Here is an 18707-nt window from a genome sequence, read left to right as displayed (position 1 = left end):
AACAAAGACGTGTTGCGAAATTTTTGTGTACTTTGGGTGTTACGAACTATTTGACGCTGACTGTACAAACTCAGATCACTTTCGAGAATTAGAGATTTTAGAGATTGTTTGACACATCCTGTTTTTTTCAGGAACGGATTTTTGCATTAACCCGTTTAGTAAGTACCTAAGTATACATACGTGTTTTAATATTAACATTCACACGAACATCCCGTTGTTCAGTGTCCCGGAAAAACCGATCTGTTTGAATTTGTAATTTGAATTTCAAACGACAGTCCAGTTTCGCGGGATACTGCATTATTAGATCCTGTATACTCTGAATTTAGCTTCATTACTCTGAATTTTAGCTTCATTAGATAGGTAGGAGTATGTCGGTGAAAATGGTAAATACCAAACCCTATTAATACCAATGTGAATTCCTAAATTCTGCGAAACTCGTACCTATAAGGTAAACATTTGGGACGAGTGTAGGTCAGACACTAATAAATTAGCACCGAAATAGATTTTGAGAAACTTATTAGAAAATTAAGGTATCGTAGGATAAGGTATTAAGGATATCGTAGGTATGTCACTTTCTAAAAATACCTTCGAAAATTATAAGTTTATTCTTAGAAAATTAAAAATAGCATTAAGTGATAATTATGATATTAGTTAAGTACAAGTTAGACAACCAGTTCCACTGTGGAGCTCGCTTCCATCGGCCTGATCATCACTTTCCATCAAGTATGCATAGCAAGAGCTTTTTCATTACGGGTAAAAATCGTCGTTTCAGCCGAAAGACGTCCACTGCTGGACAAAGGCCTCCCCCAAGGATTTCCACAAAGACCGGTCCTGCACCGCTTGCATCCAGGTACTTCCCGCGACCTTCACCAGATCGTCGGTCCACCTAGTGGGAGGCCTGCCCACGCTACGTCTTCCAGCTCGTGGTCGCCACTCAAGACCTTTCCTGCCCCAGCGGCCATCAGCTCTTCGAGCTATGTGCCCCGCCCACTGCCACTTGATTTTAGCGATTCTGCGGGCTATGTCAGTCACTCTGGTTCTCCTACGGATCTCCTCATTTCTGATTCGATCACGCAGGGAAACTCCGAGCATAGCACGCTCCATCGCTCTTTGGGTGACCTTGAGCCTTCTTATGAGGCCCATAGTAAGCGACCACGTCTCAGAGCCATACACCATCACTGGCAACACACACTGGTCAAATATTTCTGACTTGAGACACTGCGGTATTTCAGACGTGAGAATTTCGCGAAGCTTCCCGAACGCTGCCTAGCCGAGTTGGATTCGGCGATTAACCTCTTTCTCGAAGTTGGACCTACCTAACTTGACTGTTTGTCCCAGGTATACATATTATTGTCAACAACTTCGAGTGTAGTGTCTCCAACCTTCAGAGGAGTGGGTACAACACGGGCATTTGACAGAAATACTTATAAGGAATAAAAATTACCCCCGTCTAGGAATTCCTACAAATTTATACAAAAGTATGCACGAAAGACTCTGGTAGTCACATAGCAATCGTATTTCGTATATGTACTTTAAAACCATAGCGGCGCTGATTTGTTTTTCATACATAAAGCGATGTTTGTTCGTGCTTCGGGTACTGAACAAAAAAACTACCCTCTCTGCGGTCTTGCGCTCAGGGTTTTATCTTCCAGAGTGATTAATTGTTTGGTGTGTTTCAGTCTCATTTCGTTAATTACCATTTCATCCCTTTAAAGGACGCAGACGTTTCATTACTCGACGTTCAAACCATTCCCGCTTTTTTTATCTTTTCCTAATGTCTAGGCAATTTACACGACTGGTATTAACTCCTTTACGGGAAAGCAATTTTCTTATTGCTTTTTAGTTTTCAGACGCTTTCCGAACGAGCTTTTTGCCCGGTGCTTCGTCCGCTAAAATTTTAGTTTGTCTCAGAAAGAGTTACATAGGTACCTGCCACTCGATCTAATTGTGTCCATTAACTCAATATTTTTACAAATATTCAGTTATTCTGATTCTTAAACAATAGTACTGTAAAGTTTGATCAAAATCCCTTTATTAATTTTTGCGTGAAAGAGTACGTAATCCATCCATCTTCACAAACTTTCACATTTATAATATTAGTAGGATGTAAATATTTTTTTTAATAATTGATATAAAAACTTCTTTTGAAAGTTGCGAAAAATAGGAACGAAAGAACAAAACATTCCATCGCCTTGAAAGCATCCTAATCCGTTGATAGTTTTATTAATGAACGATATGAGTCAAGGTTAACGATCTGTGTGCCTACCATGAGTTTACGTTAGGTGTGCTCGCTAGCGAGTACGTCAAAAATCTCTATGAAGATTTTGTTTCTTGAAAGTAGCCGCTAGGGGCGCTGCACAATATGTCATACAATTAATGTCATTTTTTTACGCAGTCGCTAGCGAGCACACCTAACGTAAACTCATGGTAGGCACACTGTTGTTTACGTCAACATTCGCCAAAACGTTTAGCCCTCGTTTAAATATGCTTTACGCCCAATTTATTTGATATACAAAAGTCTGATGCGAATTTTTATATCAATTTCAACGTTTAGAAGGAGATATACCTATTTAATTTTGTGAAATTAGCGTGGAAAAGTTCTTTGACTGGCTTTTGTGTCGAGAAAAGTTATTCACATTAAGACAAGGAAAGCGAGTGTTTCTTTTGTTCTGCCATAGATATGCGACATAAAAAATATATAAATCACAGAACGTTTTTTCTGTTCTATGGTACAAACACAACAGATACCTACAACTAGTTACGTTTATTCCAGTAACTTAGCCTGATGTGGTGACGAATAGTTTGTTCCAGTAACTTAGTCTAATTCCAGTAAAAAGGGTTCGTGACTATATTGATGACAAGGATGCGTGGTTAGTTCAGTCTGCACAATTTGATGTTGTTCCGGCGTTTCTTCTCAGCACTTGCCATAATGTTTGTCTCGAAGCTATGGTAGGGCCCAAAAGATAAGGAGACATGTAAAGTCCCCCTGGGCTACCTTTTTTTTATTTACTATATTTTGACGTTCATAAGGGCAACCAGTGGTCTAAATTGATTAAATTTTTTTTTATTTTGATTTTGATTAATGCATTGACGAATAGGAGTTCCAAGCTCCAGCTTGAAGCAACTTTTCGATGTAAAAGACAGTCGCTAAGTGTGTAATGTGCTTAATATGCACAGGTACACTTCAGCATTAATAAAATTATGTGAAAAATGTTGAAAGATCGAGCAATATACTAGGTAATTGATAAATCTAATTGTCTTAGAAAATATTTCTAGAAGTCTGGCATTAGAATTTCAATAGCAAACATTAGTCTATAACCACAGGTCAGCCTTTAGGTCAGCAATCTAGAAACTTTCATAAAAGCTTTCTCACAATTTAGCCTCTTGTTTCCTGAGCCGAGTTTAGTCTGGCCCTCGAGCAGGGGTGGCCAACCAGTCGATCGATCGTGGCAAGGCAAAATATACTACATGATTGTGTACTAAACTATGCTGTTTTATTTAAGACTAGCTGACTCGGCGAACTCTGTTCCGCCTTAAAGGCAATAAATAAGCCCTGGACTACTCCAACATTTTAAAACTAAAATCAGCTCAATCGGCCCAGCCGTTCTCGAGTTTTAATCAGACTAACGAACAGCAATTCATTTTTATTTATATAGATTTCAAGAAGTATGTAAGTGGTAGATCGCCCAGGGTTTCGTTAGTAAACAGTAGATCTTATGTCTTATCAAGTTGGCCACCCCTGCCCTAGAGTATTAGGCAAGTTTTGGCAAACAAGCCATCGTGGTACTTAAAAGTCAATACTTCAGTGACCGGTGAAGAAACTTATCGACCTTTGTATAACTATGTACATTGTGTTTGGTGATTTGTTATTTATTTGCTATCCCACACAAATAATTTTATTTATTTCTATGAATCTTTCACAGATGTATTTCTAGTGCATCATCTCAGTATATTTTTAGGTATTATTATTGATGTTCATTCAATAATATAATGGCTTTATACATGTTAACCTCACTTTGAAAGATTTAATTTTAGAATTGATAGATATGGATGAAAGCACATTAAACTAAACCAAATTGTGTCTATTCTTAGTATGATATCGACTTTGTTCATTCATAGACAAATATCGCAAAACTTCATGGTTGAGTAAACCTTTGCATCATAATAATATGATTGGTTAAAATAACCCTTTGGTACGGGTTTTATGAGGGCTGATTTAGTTAAAATAGGCGCACACCGTTGATTTTTAGTTGGCCGATAGTTGTGCCCGATTTTAAATTGTATGAAGAATCGGCCAAATCGAATCGGCGTAGTGTGCGCACTCCCATACATGCCCATACTGATCAACTGCCCGATTAAACTATCGGCCGACGAAAAATCAACTGTGTGCGCCTACTCTTAGTGCCTTTTCACACGTTCCGGTTGCCGGCTATCCGGCGCCGGGTACCCGGTGGTGAAGTGTATGGGCATGGTACGTAGCTTTCACATGTTCCGGCGTAATTAATCCGATATGCCCATACATTCACGACCGGGTACCCGGCGCCGGATAGCCGGCAACCGGAACGTGTGAAAAGGCACTTATACTGCAGCTGTACGTTTATGCAAAGTTTCTTTGAATAGTGATTAAAAGTAAGATTATTGTAAGTCTTTGAGCTTGAATTACCAATTCTATGAGAGTTGGTACTAAATATAGAGGGGATACATTTATTTTAAAGACCACATATTATTATTTTTAAATAGAAACTAATTTGAGATAATAAATAAAGAAAGGTAGAAATTAATTCAAGTAAGAAATTTTTCTTTTTTTTTTGCTTGGATTTTCAAACTTAGTTATTAAAATAATGCGATGGTTGATAAGTATGTAAGCTCGGCTCGTTCTAACGAATGTCGATTTATAGATTGGACTATAATAGTATTATATTGTTCTGAGAACGCAACTCAACTTGTATTATAAGGAGATAGACTATTAAATTAAGTATCAATCGGCCTTAACAACAAAATTTAGAAGCCAAGTTCTTATAGACCTATTTCAACGCTGGATTTTATCAAATCCCTTTTGTTATTCGGATTGAATTCCAAGTATTTAAGTACCTTAGTTACAGCTTTAAGTTCATCATTATTCTATCTCATTTTATTTACCTACAAAAGAACGGATACTAAGGCTTTGATATAAAACAAATTATGTTGTAGAACTGGAATCTATTTAATTACTGGTTAACTAACAGTTTCAATGTTTTCCTGGATTTTGGAAACAAAAACTAGACTTTAACAGGTTCCAATAACAAGAGAATTTATAGCAACCAAAAATATTTTTCTCGCATTTAAGAAAGCTTTTTTACAAATTCAGGTAATCTAGTGCATAGCTGAGTCAGAGCCTACGATATGGGCGGTACGGGAGGGCTGATATTTTATGACGTGACAGAACATACAAGTCTAATCCGAAGCACATTTTGAAGTTTCACTGACAGTTGATGTCACAAAAACATCTTCCCACGCCGCTCTCTTACCGGAACTTTATTATTTAGTAACTTTAATTAATTAGCAAGTAGGTATTTGCAGTATTTGTCTGATGTCTAAAAATTTCGAGTAACATTTTGAGACACCAGACATTTACTTGATTATCGCTTAAACATTGTGCGGAAGTCGATTTCAAAGTTCGAGATTTTCTTATCATTTTCTGATTAATTTCGTCATTTCCCCGCGGGGCCAAGGTCATTAAACTTGGCCGGGACTATTCAAACTTTCTGATTGAGTTTTATTGACGGTCAAATCACAGAAGGTCAAGTTGTAGACTCGGAACAGATGGTAGGATTGTCTAAATGTTAAAGTCTGGTGTCTGAATATTGACGTCATCTTGATCTCTACTGCAAATGATGACCATCCAATGGTCAGTCCCATTTGACACTATGAACCTACATATATTTATAAAGGCTAAATTTCGCAAATAAAACACTTTCCTAACGCCCGTATTCACAAACATTACTATGAAGTCTCACAGCGCGTGTGGACGCACAGGGTGACTGGGTGACACATTATCCAATCACAGAGATCTATTCAACGCTGTACATTCGATTTAACTTGTTGCTTCACTTAAACAAGCATCGTTTGTGAATACGGGCGTAAGAACCTCTTATTTAAGGGCTCGCGGGTGACTTTTATCGCCGTGACTTTTTGTCACCTCCATACATTTATATGGATTTGACAAAAAAGTTTCTGTCACTGACCCATCGCTACGTGCGCGCACTTGTATACATGTCCATGAACTTCAAAAAAGATACGGCGACAAAAGTCACTCGTGCGCGCGAGCCCTTATTCATTTTTTATTTTACAGTGTTTGTTGTCTGTAACGTGACTCAAAAACTACGGAGCGAGTTTTAATTTTATTTAGCTACGAGTACATTGCCGGTAGCACGATTCCTAACCTGAACTCTGAGGTAAATTTTATTCCAATTAGTGACGTAGACTACCTACGAGTATTCCCACCAATTTTTGGTCGAGGGTAGCGCGGGGTGCGGGGAGTTTGATCCGAGCAATCCGAGCGTCATTATTGTAGTGTGCGTGTGCACTCATACTAAGATAATTTTGCGTGTACCAAACATTAGCGGAAGGATGGTGGGGCGCGTCTTCGTGGATGAAACTATCTATAGCATAATCCTCTCTACTGAACGCAAAAAGACTAACTGGGAGAGGATTTTAACGCTTAGCTATCAAAATATAATCATGCCAAAATACAAAATCATAAACTTTGCCTAATGGCCCTTCCAAATCCCTTTGAGATTCACCGTTTCATGTAGGTATGAGTTGTTAATGAAAAGTTTCCTGAGCCGAAATGTTTTTGGGATGTATCATCTGCATTCCGTGCCAAGATCATTATAAACACAAATATTGTTAACGTTCTCATTGCCATGTTCAAGGCACAGTCGAGAGCACGTAAAGCTTTACATTTTCGTTGCAAAATAACCTGTATTACAATGAGGTAAGACGCCACTGTTTTTGTTTGATGTGCTGTCGTTTGTACGAGAATAACGGGCATTGTTCTTTCTTGGGCTTATTGTTGAATCGTATGGAATGGAATTTATAGGATTATTTTTTCCCGCGACTTCGTCCGCTTTGATTTCATTGTTGCCTGAATAATTTGTGTCAGGTACTTATATTCCGATGTTTCTATAATTGTAAAGTACTTAGTAGTTATATAATAATTCACCCGGTTAGGTAAATTTCGATAAAATTCTTTTGTTATTTTATTAAAAAACGCGTCAGTCTGAATAGAATAGAAAAAAACTTGTCTCCGACTGCCGACTATTTTTAATTAACCTGGTTGGTACTAACACCGTCTAAGTGATGAGAAACATAATCCTTTTCTATTTGAATACTACAAAGTAGATTTATTGATTATTGTTAATTGAAATTGTATACGCAGAACATTTTGATCTATTAAATTGGTGTTTCAATAATTAACGAGTAATAATTAATTACTCGTAGTTTCTTACGAATTTCAGTAAAAATTACCAAAAATATTATATCCTTGTGTTTCAAAAGGGAAGCTTTCATTTTTCTCAATCTTCGAGACCACTGAGATAACCTTTTGATCACAATTATAGACCCCTTTTCCATGTGACAAGTTTCTTTTATAACAGGAGCACATACTGGTAGTTAGGGCAAGTTTCCTTTGATGAACCAAAATTGACGCGACCGAGAAAAGAGTAATTCTAGAGCAAATCTTGGAAGAATGATTTTGTATATTGACTAGAAAATAAAACTGTATACGGAGACCTTGTTTTTAACTTTATGTTTGTTGCCAATGTACAATTTTTGTTTTTTTTTTACACTATCGGGTTATCTGAAACTTTTACTGATAGGTAAAATGTAAAGCATCAAAAATTAACTTGGAAATCATTGGGGGAGGCCAATGTTCAGCAGTGGACGTCCTATGGCTGTAATGACGATGATCATGATGAATGTAAATTAATATTACCTAGTTTGAATGGCAAACTAGACGCACTCCCTTAAACAAAACGGTTAATATTGATTGACACAAAAAACGTATAAATAATGTATTATCTTTATACTGGCAACTTTAAATAACCCTGGTAACACGTAATTACATAAAACAATGAAATTCTTTTCAATCGTCTCCTACGATAAGATCTAAGTTATTGAATAACTCTGATAATGACCCTGTCCCGTTTGCAAGTCTTATGCCGGTTTAAACAAACATTACTATGAGGTCTCACAGTGCGCGTGGACACACAGGGTGACACACGAACTAAACTAGAGCCTCAGAGCTCTACTCAACGCTGTGTGTTCGCAATGCTGCTTTGCTTAAGCAAAAATCGTTTGTGAATATGGGCGTCAATGGTTTGCAGCAGTCAGAACTAGCACTCGGAACTTTAAACCCAAACGCGATTTTATAATGTAATCGTGATTTTAATGTGACTCAAAAAGATATTATTTCCTGTCATATAAAGTCACGGGCTCAGCTAGTCAATAGTTATAGTCATAAAGTTCGCTCCGCTTTGAGTCAAAGTACATACTTTAACTCTCGGGTTATTCGTCCAGATCACATTCCCAGGCCACAGTAATATAAGATATCCAATAAAGCTGACCCTCTTCTCTGTAAAACCTAAGTTTTATTAAGGTAAGGAACTAGAAGAGAAAAGCTAGGAAAGAAATTCCTTTAGTGCTATGTCTTTTGAAACTTGATGAGTAGCGGATGTAATTTTATTATGTACTAGCTTTCCGCCCGGGGTTTTCCCAGAAATTATTTGAATTTTTCTCGCCGTAAAAACCATCCTTGGATTTCAAGGAACATTTAAAAAAATGGTAAAATTGGTTCAGGCGTTGGTGAGTTACTCGTATGCGCTTACCACCACATTTTAGACTAGCGGCCGCCCGCGAATTCGTACGCGTGGATCTCGTTTTACCTCCTTAGGGGTTGAATCTTGCAAAATGCCTTAGTGAGCACCTAGGTATGTTCTAAAAGGAACCCTCATGAAAAATTTGAGACTCCAAGCACATGTACTTTTTCAGATTTCGTCATGAGTGAGGAGCAGAACGGGGAAGTGTCGGGCCGTCAAATTTTTCTATAGAATTTGACAGCGGCGCAGAGCAGACTGTGTGGAGCGGAGGTAGAAGTGGAAATAATGGAATCTGATTGGTTATTCCAAAGACTTTTCCGCTCCGCTCCGCTCTGCTCCGCCTTTGTGGAAACCGGGCCTTATTGTGCTTGCCTAGAAAAATAAAACTAACTAAGTAGTCGCAAAATCTCATTACTTGGGCAATTTCTCAGCGTTTTGTCAAGATCATCAAACATTTATTTTCGTAGTGCTAAACGCCGGTGGCGTGACATAACAGTTTTAATTTTAGCAGACAATGGCAACTGCTGACGCTACTAGACCGGTAATTAGCCAGGTGTCTTTGTTGCGGAAGTTAAAAATGTAAATAACGAAGAAATTTTCTTTTGCAATTACACAGACTCATCTGCGAGTTGAAATTGACGTAAGAGGCGATTAAGGGGAAAAATATACGCTAGCATCAGAGGTGGAATTGTGTAAAGCAATCGTAAGTTTTGACAGTTCATAACGTACGATAAAGTCAGTAAGTACAAATAATCGTAGGTACGTTATGAACTGTCAAATGATAACGATTGCTTTACACAATTCCACCTCAAGCCTTCTCAACTCGTTTAGCCCGAAGAGTAATAGGCCAAATTCTCGACTATAATAATTTTAAGGCGTTGATTGATACCGAATTAAATGATCACGATGATAATTAAGTAAGACTCGTTATAACATTACATGATTCACCACATCCAAATGAAAAAAAAAACAGAAAATGTATTTAAATCTACTTTCGTTAATTTGTGTAGCCTAAAGTTTAATTATTTTCATAGAAATAAATATACCTGACAAATCAAAGAGTACTTAGGTAGTGCTTGTTGTCTGCACGTGAAATGAATTAGTCTTGTCTCAGTTTCTTTGTTAAAGAAAGAAAGTGTTATCGACCTAAATTAAAAATGGCACTAACAAAGAACAAGAGGACTTTTTATTGAGCAGCGTCAAGAGGCAGGTTTGTAGTACAAACAAAGTTTTATGATTACTCGAGTCATTGTTTCAAATTTTGAGACGTTATGATAATATTCATAAAATTCATTTAAAGTATCTCAATTATGAGAAATATCGTAAACAAATTGTGCTATTTGTTCTTTTTATAGCAACTCAAGAGGGCATTAAAACGTTTTTATTGCGCCTACGTCATATAAAATCTATAAGTGGATTACCTTTTTCAGCCAATTAGGTACCTACGCATTTATGAAGCGCACTTTACAAATAAAAATGTAACGAATTATTTTGAGAGTATATTTTTTATTTTTTTCTTAAATTGGCTGTCTGATCTACTTACTTACAACCTACATTTTACATAATATTATCTTAATAATATGTTAAGGCATTTTAGAAGTTAAATGGGCAGGATTAAGTTGGGTCCTTAAGTGAACCTATTACACACTAAGTTACGGTGTCTAATCTTACAAGACACAAATTAAGTTATGTTTAGTGGCACTTCTATTTATTTAATTTAGTTAAGATTTTCGTTGACATGATGAGTAAAATTCGTTCTAAAAGATTATGTAGAAAGGTTTATTTTAATTTAACACAAGAAACTTGCATAATCTTTTGTCAATGGCATAATTAAATAAATAAGTTTCTTTTTAAATTTAAAGACTTAAATACAATTATTTTCTTAGTTTAAATTGTTTAATTGAGCTAGGCGTTTTTGTTTAGTTAGGCTGTTTTCTTTTTTCCCGGAGATTTCAATCTTTTAAGTTTCGCGAAAAAGTTATAATTTCAATCGTTCTTTGTGTGTTGTGTGTTTTGAGATTTGATAAAAACTTACCGAAAATAATTCTCCGAATGAGATGACTTTGGTGGCGTCTTTCAGTTCTGGTGGGAGAAGGCTTTTGCAGGGAGATTTCCCGTATTCATTGATGATTTCACAAAGTTCCTTCATCTCTGAACACACTCTCGCTTGTGCTTCAGCCCCTCTGTATTCCGTCATCGATCCGGGAATAGGCCTGCGGAAGACAAAAGAAGTAAATTGTATTTATTTAACGCAATATTGTAACGCGATGCTTTAAAAAAGTTTATTTTAAATGGAACTTGAACTTTCTTAACCCGAGGTTCTGAGTTCATTCCCTGGAGAAAGATTTTTTTCTGATAAAAATATTGTTCTTTGCTTCAAAAAGCTTAAATTAAAGTAGGCTAATCTTCAAACTTTAAGCCAATCTTATTCCCACTTCTATAAAGCAAATTATCAGCCAGTGATTAAAATGCTTTGAAGCTCTGGGATTTGCTTTCTTCAAAAGAAATGTAATCTTGAAGTAGAGAATCTAGTGGTGTGCTTCAAAAGAAAATGAATCGATATGATGCCATTGGGAAATATAGTATGTTAGTGGGTTAATAATAAAATACATACACTATTATACGTGAACTACAATTGTTCTGACTTATCTATTAAGTTTGTTATGATTTAGGGAACCTCTACTTCGACAGAGTTATTGTCGAATCACTATGATGTGTTAGCACCTAATAATGGCAATCATTTTTCCTTTACATGTTTTAATAATATCATCAATATTGTACTCAAAATTTAAAGAAAACATCTCTAGGTATATAAATAATTTGATTTCAATGTTAGTCAGCTTGTTTTATATTTATTTCAGCTTCATATTGGCAAAATACCTGATACCTGCCTTGGCTAGCATAAAAAAAAAATCTATCAAATGCGTGTTTTCAGAACTAAGGCTGGGTTGCACCATCTTACTTTAATTCTGATAAACGTTAAAAATCTGTCAAACTCCATATAAAAAACACCGGTTATTGTTAAAGTTACGGTCAAAGTTAGGTGGTGCAACTCAGCCTAAGTAAGATGTAATGGGACCTCGAGTCGAGGCAGAGTATACCCTTTCAATAGTATTATGTAAGATGAAATATAAACGTAAAAATCAATTTACAGTTGGTAGTGATACCTTTGCGAAATTACAAAAGTCTAGCAAAGAAAGCGTAGCTCATTATTTGTCAAAAAGTCCGATTTGGGAACGGGAATTTGTATCACGGAATAAAATTATCCTTTTCCCCTTTGTCTTGACTTTTCATTTAGGGTAGATTTTCCTCATTATTTTTTGCCGAAACTACGTGTCTAGGAACGTCTAGACAGGATGGTTTAGTAAGACCATCATAGTAAGATAGACTTTACCAGGTTATTTAAGTAGCTTTCCTATTGATGACGGGACCAGACAAGGTCAACCGGTCATTATGGAAAACATTGGGTGAAGTCTGTATTCAGCAGTAGAGGTCCTATGATGATGATGATTGATGACGGGACAGGTATATTTTCATTAACTGGACGGTGTTTTCTATTAATTGTTATATGTAGAGTTACATTTTGCTGCATTATACTTTTTACATTAGAAACAGTGGTTAAAATTAGTAGGTATTTAGGGTAAAGGACAGTAGGTATGCCGCAAAACCCGCAGAATTAATTTCTATTGAGGAACGTTCTCGAATTTGTGGGAAATCTCGGAATCTATGGGTCTTAAAGACAATGCTATCAATGAAGGGTATTGTAAAAGAGGCGCCACTGGCGAGTGATGACAGGGCCTTACTCTACAGTGGCACTAAGGCGGTTATCACACTGCGCCGCGCTCCGCATCGGAGCGCGTGATTTCATATAAAAAATCCCGCGCGCAGACGCGTTATCAGTGTGTTGTGCCGCGCGTGTTTTCTATAAAAACTGAGGTACTTGCATACAATGATTAAATCTGTCGTCCCGCGTACCGTGATAACCGCCTAACTGATGAAGGTAATTTTATGATAGCCCTTTTTCAAAAAACATTATTTATCATTTATTTTATAGTAATTTTTGTGATTGCTTGCGTGCCCTAAATATTGTGGCGCGTGCCATCAAATAGTACGCGTGTCATTAGGTCGCCATTCTTGGTGTCTATCTGTTATACTGGACAAACCTGAAGAGGATTTAAGACATTTAATCAAATATGTAACGGCTATCTGTATAGGCATATGTAATAAATACGTAGTGAATATATTATATAGGGTGATGGTGAGTTATTAACCCTTATGTTAGCCAATATGGAAAAAATATGTAGGTATGTTCTGAACTGTACCATAAGGTGAACGAACGAAACGTTCACCTTACGGCCTTTCCTCATCGTCACGTCAAAAATACAATTGCGATCCATTTGCCTTTTTATCACTTTCATATAAAGTCCTAATTGGAAATGAATTTAGTACGACAGAATAAGTTAAGCGTAAACTTGGCTGTTACTTTAGAACTCAAAGAATATACAGCTAGCGTCAAATAAAATTCGTGACACCCATACTTGGTGGCCAAAAAGTTGACAACACAACCTTATTCCAATTGTGATAAAAGGACACGTGTTGCGAACTTTTGGGCTTCTTTCGGTGTCATGGACTATTCGACGCTGAATGTACGTACATTTACCTATCTTAGGGAAACATTCAGTGTATTGAACTCTTATGTCAAAACACTCAAATTGAGAACCTCCTCCTTTTTTTAAGTCGGTTAAAATATATTTATTTATCGTAACATTAAGCCTACCTACATTTACAGGATTAATACTACTCAATAAAGATACAATCGAAACAACTTTCTAAGTTCTTTGTATATTGCTGTTTTTCTTGTCTCAGAAACTTTGTCAAAACAGGCTTAGTTAATTTTAATTACGGGCTTTGCTAATTTAGGAATTCATGTTTGAAAAAAGAAACAAAAGTTATAAATAGCCCGAGTTTTAAAGATACTGTGACCCAAAGTTCTGGCAAATTACGAAGTTCGTAAGACGAAGAATGTAATTTCAAGGGTTTTTCCTGGAAAAACCCTTCAAGGTGTGAATTATTATTATTAAATAAGTAATTTATTAGGTGAAGCCACCTGTTGCGGTTCGTTTTAGTAGAATATAGTACAATATTCAGAATAACGTCACAAGGAAAATGATGCACTGAAGTTTCATGGCAGATCCTTTCTCATTTGTCGTGAGGTGACAAGGTAAGTACTTTGAGTAAGTATCTTTTTTCATAAAAAAGTTTTAATTGCATTTTTTTCACATTAAGATAATAAAGAACAGTGGAGCGAACCGTGTTGCCATTGTTTTGGTTCATCAGTTAGGTAATAGTGTTTGTTCTTACACCAAGAAGTTTCCGTTTATGTAGAGTATAATTTCAAATTTTGTTTAGATTATCTACCCCTTCAGGTTAAATATGGTCACTAATATCTACTAAACAAGGCCTCAATAAGAATTCCTATAATAACCGGTCCCGAGCTTTCTGCATCCAGGAGCTTCCTGCAACCTTCATCAGGCACGTCTAGGATGCGCGCCGTGATAAACTTGTCGAGTCATTTTATCGATTTACGCGATAAACCCATACATTTGTCACCTCGCCATCGATAAGCCAATCAACGAATAGGATGCCTGCCTACTTTTCTCTTAACTGCGTGGTCGCCACTCGACATTCGCAGAAAAGCTAAAGTAAACATACCATAATTGCCAAATTCAAGTAGTAGTGGGCGGGACACATAGCTCGTAGAACGGATATTATAATTATCCCAAAGTAATAACGATTCAGTAATCTACTCTTCTATACTAATATTATAAAGCTGAAGAGTTTGTTTGTTTATTTGAACGCGCCAATCCCAGGAACTACCGGTCCGATTTGAAAAAATCTTTTAGTGTTAGATAGCTCATTCACCGAGGAAGGCTACAGGCTATACCATCACGCTACGAGTAATAAGTGCAGAGCAAAAATGAAAAATGTTGCGAAAACGGGTTTTCACGCGTACGAAGTCGCGGGCACAGCTAGTTTAACATAAATACGTGGGCAGTAAGACAAACTAGACTCTCATAATGACGAGATCAATGTTATTAGTTGTAGGACTTGTAGGTACTTAATTAACTACTGTTGTACTAGTAGATATTAGTCTAACAATAATCCTAACTAATATTATAAATGCGTAAGTTTGGATGTCTAGATGGATGTTTGTTACTCTTTCACGCAAAAACTACTGAACGAATTTTGATGAAACTTTACAGTATTATTGTTTATAACCCAGAATAATATATAGGCTATAATTTATGACGATCTGTGACAAACTAAATTTCACGCGGGTGAAGACGCGGGCAAAAGCTTGTATAATATAAAGTTATTGAGAGTGGTAATCATAAATAAATGTAGGTATGTAAATAATAATAAACTCAACAAGTTTGTGATGAGTGTTTGACACTTAGGTAATTTCACGTCAAACTTTGAGAAAAGATCTGATGAAACTTTGATATAGCCTAAACTTTAAGTTAACCAAATCTATAAGTTATAGAGATGTTGATGCAATCATCACTTTCTCTATAGTAAAGATTTAATTATAATGGCTATAATAATTGATTGATTCCAATCAATTATAGCCTTGGCTTCAACTTTACACGTTTGTATGTAGCTTTTCGTAAATTACCGCCACAAAAAAACAGACAAATAGATAACTTTGAAATTACTTTTTTACGTATGTAAATATTAAATTAAAATAAAAGTAAGAACTTTTCATCCTATAAGCATGTTAGTCATCTTCATTTGTAATTTGTATGTTACATACAGTTTGAATATGTATAGATTTCTGCGGATTTCTCCTAACTAATAACTATTTGAAGACCTGACTGATGGGATTCATGTACGAATTAATATGGATGCTAGTCCCTTCCATTCTTGGTATTTTCCTAACTAATCTTTCCAGGAGCTAACCCAACATTAAGTCAGTGAAACAAAAATGATTTGGCAAATTTAATAAAGCACTTAATGAATGTTACGACATTAATCTGCATTAATTAATGAACGTAAAATATTGAAGATTAAACTGGAATGTTCATTTATCAATATTAACTCATCCACGGACCGTCCAAATTTTGTTCTCGCCAACAATTTTGCAGATTCCAGTCCAGTTTAGGAAGTAGAAGCATGCTGAATTGTTTGCGTAATAAACTTATGGTAGTTAAACCTGAACTATGTATAATCGATGACTAAGTAATGTTACCAAATAGTGTTCAGCTTGATAAGGAATCGTCTGTACGATTGTCGTTTGATTTAATTGAAGTAGGTACAAAATGTTTTTATATTAGGGGTAAATGATATCCAGCAAATTAGGCACTGTTACAAACAGTTTTACCAGCCAGCTAGGACTAGAATGCTCACTGTGAGAAATTTTTATACCGTTTAATCGACAAAATGACACGATAAAGCTTATCGCGGCGTGTACCCTAGGCCTATTTATGAATTCAACACATTATTGACCCAGTTAATGTGGGCCAGAAAAAATGAGACTGCTTTTCAGTTTTATTTGGTGTCCTCTCAATTTCAAAATAAAAGACAGAATTGTTTTTACTGATGTGTAATAGTTATTTGTTTTACAGTCATGTCCGTAACAATGTCCGAATTCTCAGAAGGTTTTTAGATTTAAATGATAATTACATACACCTTATTACATGAAATGCTGGCACGTGCCGTCATTCTATTTGTTTGTATGTACTTAACAAGCCAGTGTCATTCAGTGTGCTTACCATGAGTGCGTAACATGAGTTTACGTTAGGTTTGCTCGCTAGCGAGTACCTACGTCAAAAAATCTATGAAGATTTTAGATCTTGAAAGTAGCCGCTAGGGGCACTGTACAATCTGTCATACATTTCTTCTTCTTCATTTGCTGATGGCGATGGACTTGTGTTTTATCGCCACTGGGGGCACACTGTTCCGCCAATGTCACGTGCGCCTGTCATACATTAATTTAATATCATTTTTTTACGGAGTCGCTAGCGAACATACGTAACGTACCTATACTCATGGTAAGCACACAGAGCGTGATAGTAAACAATAAAACTTGCAAAATACCGGTATTTTTTACACATAGGTAGATTATATTAAAATTGGTCAGGTTGAACTTGACAGCGGCGGAGCGGAGCGGAGCGGAACTGTGCAGAGCGGAGAAGAGAAATAATGAAATCTGATTTATTTAGAACTGATTATTTAACCGCCTCTGTGGTCTAGTGGCAAGACCACCTGCTTCAGTCGCAGAGGTCCCGGGTTCAATTCCCAGTGGGGGCAGATTTTTCTGTTCGGTTTGGTTGGTGGTAGGGCTTGTTCTAAGTCCGCCTGGCTAGCTACCGCCATCTTACCTAAGTCTGTCACCATAACAACAATGTTCACAGCATTGTTGTGTTCCGGCAGTTAGAGGTAAGATAGCCAGTTCCTCCGTGGTTGAGGATTCCGGGTGAAGCTCGCTTCCACCTTCGGCCTGATCGTCACTTATCATCAGGTGAGATACAGGCCAAGAGCTTCCTCGTTGTGGATAAAAAAAAACACTTCTCTGCTCCGCTCCACCTTGGTGGAAACCAGGCTTAAACCAACATGATCATTACGTATTATGATTTGAGAGAAAAATCGGCGCTCCATAGAAAACCAAGGAATGCCACAATTTTCTTGGCATCGAGGTCATATTCTCATTTTTACGTGAGTTATTCATCTTTTATGAATGGTCGTTGTGAAATGTTATGACGCCTTAAAATAATTTATTGGTTTTCTGCTGTCGCGTTTTAAAAAATGATTTATACGATGTGCATTTATAACAAGCCGCAAGTATGCATATATTATAAAAATATTTATTTGGGTAGTTAATTCCGCATATTTTAGTTCCAATTTATTTTGAATGATATGATTGCATATGACCACATCTAAACCAATGTTTAAACGAGATATTGATTCAATTGCATTACCAATTACCTACAATTACTTATATTCAATTTTTAATAATAAGCAAGATTGTCCCCCTTTGATTGTTAAAATATGAAGAATACAGTCTTAAAACTTAAACGTGATGTTTAATACAATCATACTCGTATAATACACGTAGAAACGAGTATGATTGTATTTTTCTGACGAACCTGGCATTTGTTTTTTTTTAAATACATGTATTTTACAGGAAAGATACAAAGTTTCGAAACAAACGAAATGTATGTTTTGCAATTTTCAACCTTACTCCTGACTCTATCACCGATTTTATATGTAGGTGGTAACTACTTTCACGTGCCGTGATTTAATAATGTTAAGCCTTTAAAAGCCCAAAAAAGTCAGACCTATAAAAACAAATAGGCAGGCCCAATCAGTCGAAACGTTTTAGACTAAACCTACGCTCAGATTAGGATAGGTTTGTTAACAATATCGATATTTGATCGTTAATATATCTGTTACGGCTAAAGATAGTTGTGAACATAAACTTAAGATTAGCCGGCTAAACTTAAGTTTATCTTCGAGAAGCAGCTAAAGTTCGATAACATGTTAGTTTGTGTCGTGATATTCCATCTTTAGCCGGCTAATGTGCACATTAGTCAAAACGAAACGGCTAAAAATGTATTCGATGGGCGCGCCAGGCCGGCGGAGGGCTTGAGGGGGCGGTGGGGAGACAACGCGCATTTTGTAATTTGAAATACCTACAGAAGATCCTGCAATAACCAAATGGTTCCTTATTATTTTATTTTAATGATTAGGTAGATATTATTTTAAGTAATTAATATTTTGTTATTGTAATAATTGTAATTTTGAATACCTACATAGGTACATAAAAGTATGTGTAATGAAAGTGATTAT

At 36.3% G+C, this 18707-nt stretch overlaps 1 protein-coding gene across 1 annotated transcript in view; it reads right to left on the bottom strand.

The window, feature by feature from the left end:
- The window catches only part of LOC114357239 (actin-binding Rho-activating protein), a 48161-nt gene that overhangs the window by 12391 nt on the left and 17063 nt on the right, over positions 1-18707 (bottom strand). The window contains exon 3 of the mRNA XM_028310762.1: positions 10894-11071. Within this exon, the coding sequence (XP_028166563.1) occupies positions 10894-11071 (178 nt within the window). The remainder of the gene's footprint in view (positions 1-10893; positions 11072-18707) is intronic.

The sequence above is a fragment of the Ostrinia furnacalis genome, unplaced genomic scaffold (genome assembly GCF_004193835.3).
Source record: "Ostrinia furnacalis isolate ACB-3 unplaced genomic scaffold, ASM419383v2 OfSCF3085, whole genome shotgun sequence".
NCBI classification, from domain to species: domain Eukaryota; kingdom Metazoa; phylum Arthropoda; class Insecta; order Lepidoptera; family Crambidae; genus Ostrinia; species Ostrinia furnacalis.
The sequence above is the reverse complement of the archived record's forward strand: the minus strand, read 5'-3'. Positions and strand labels throughout refer to the sequence as shown.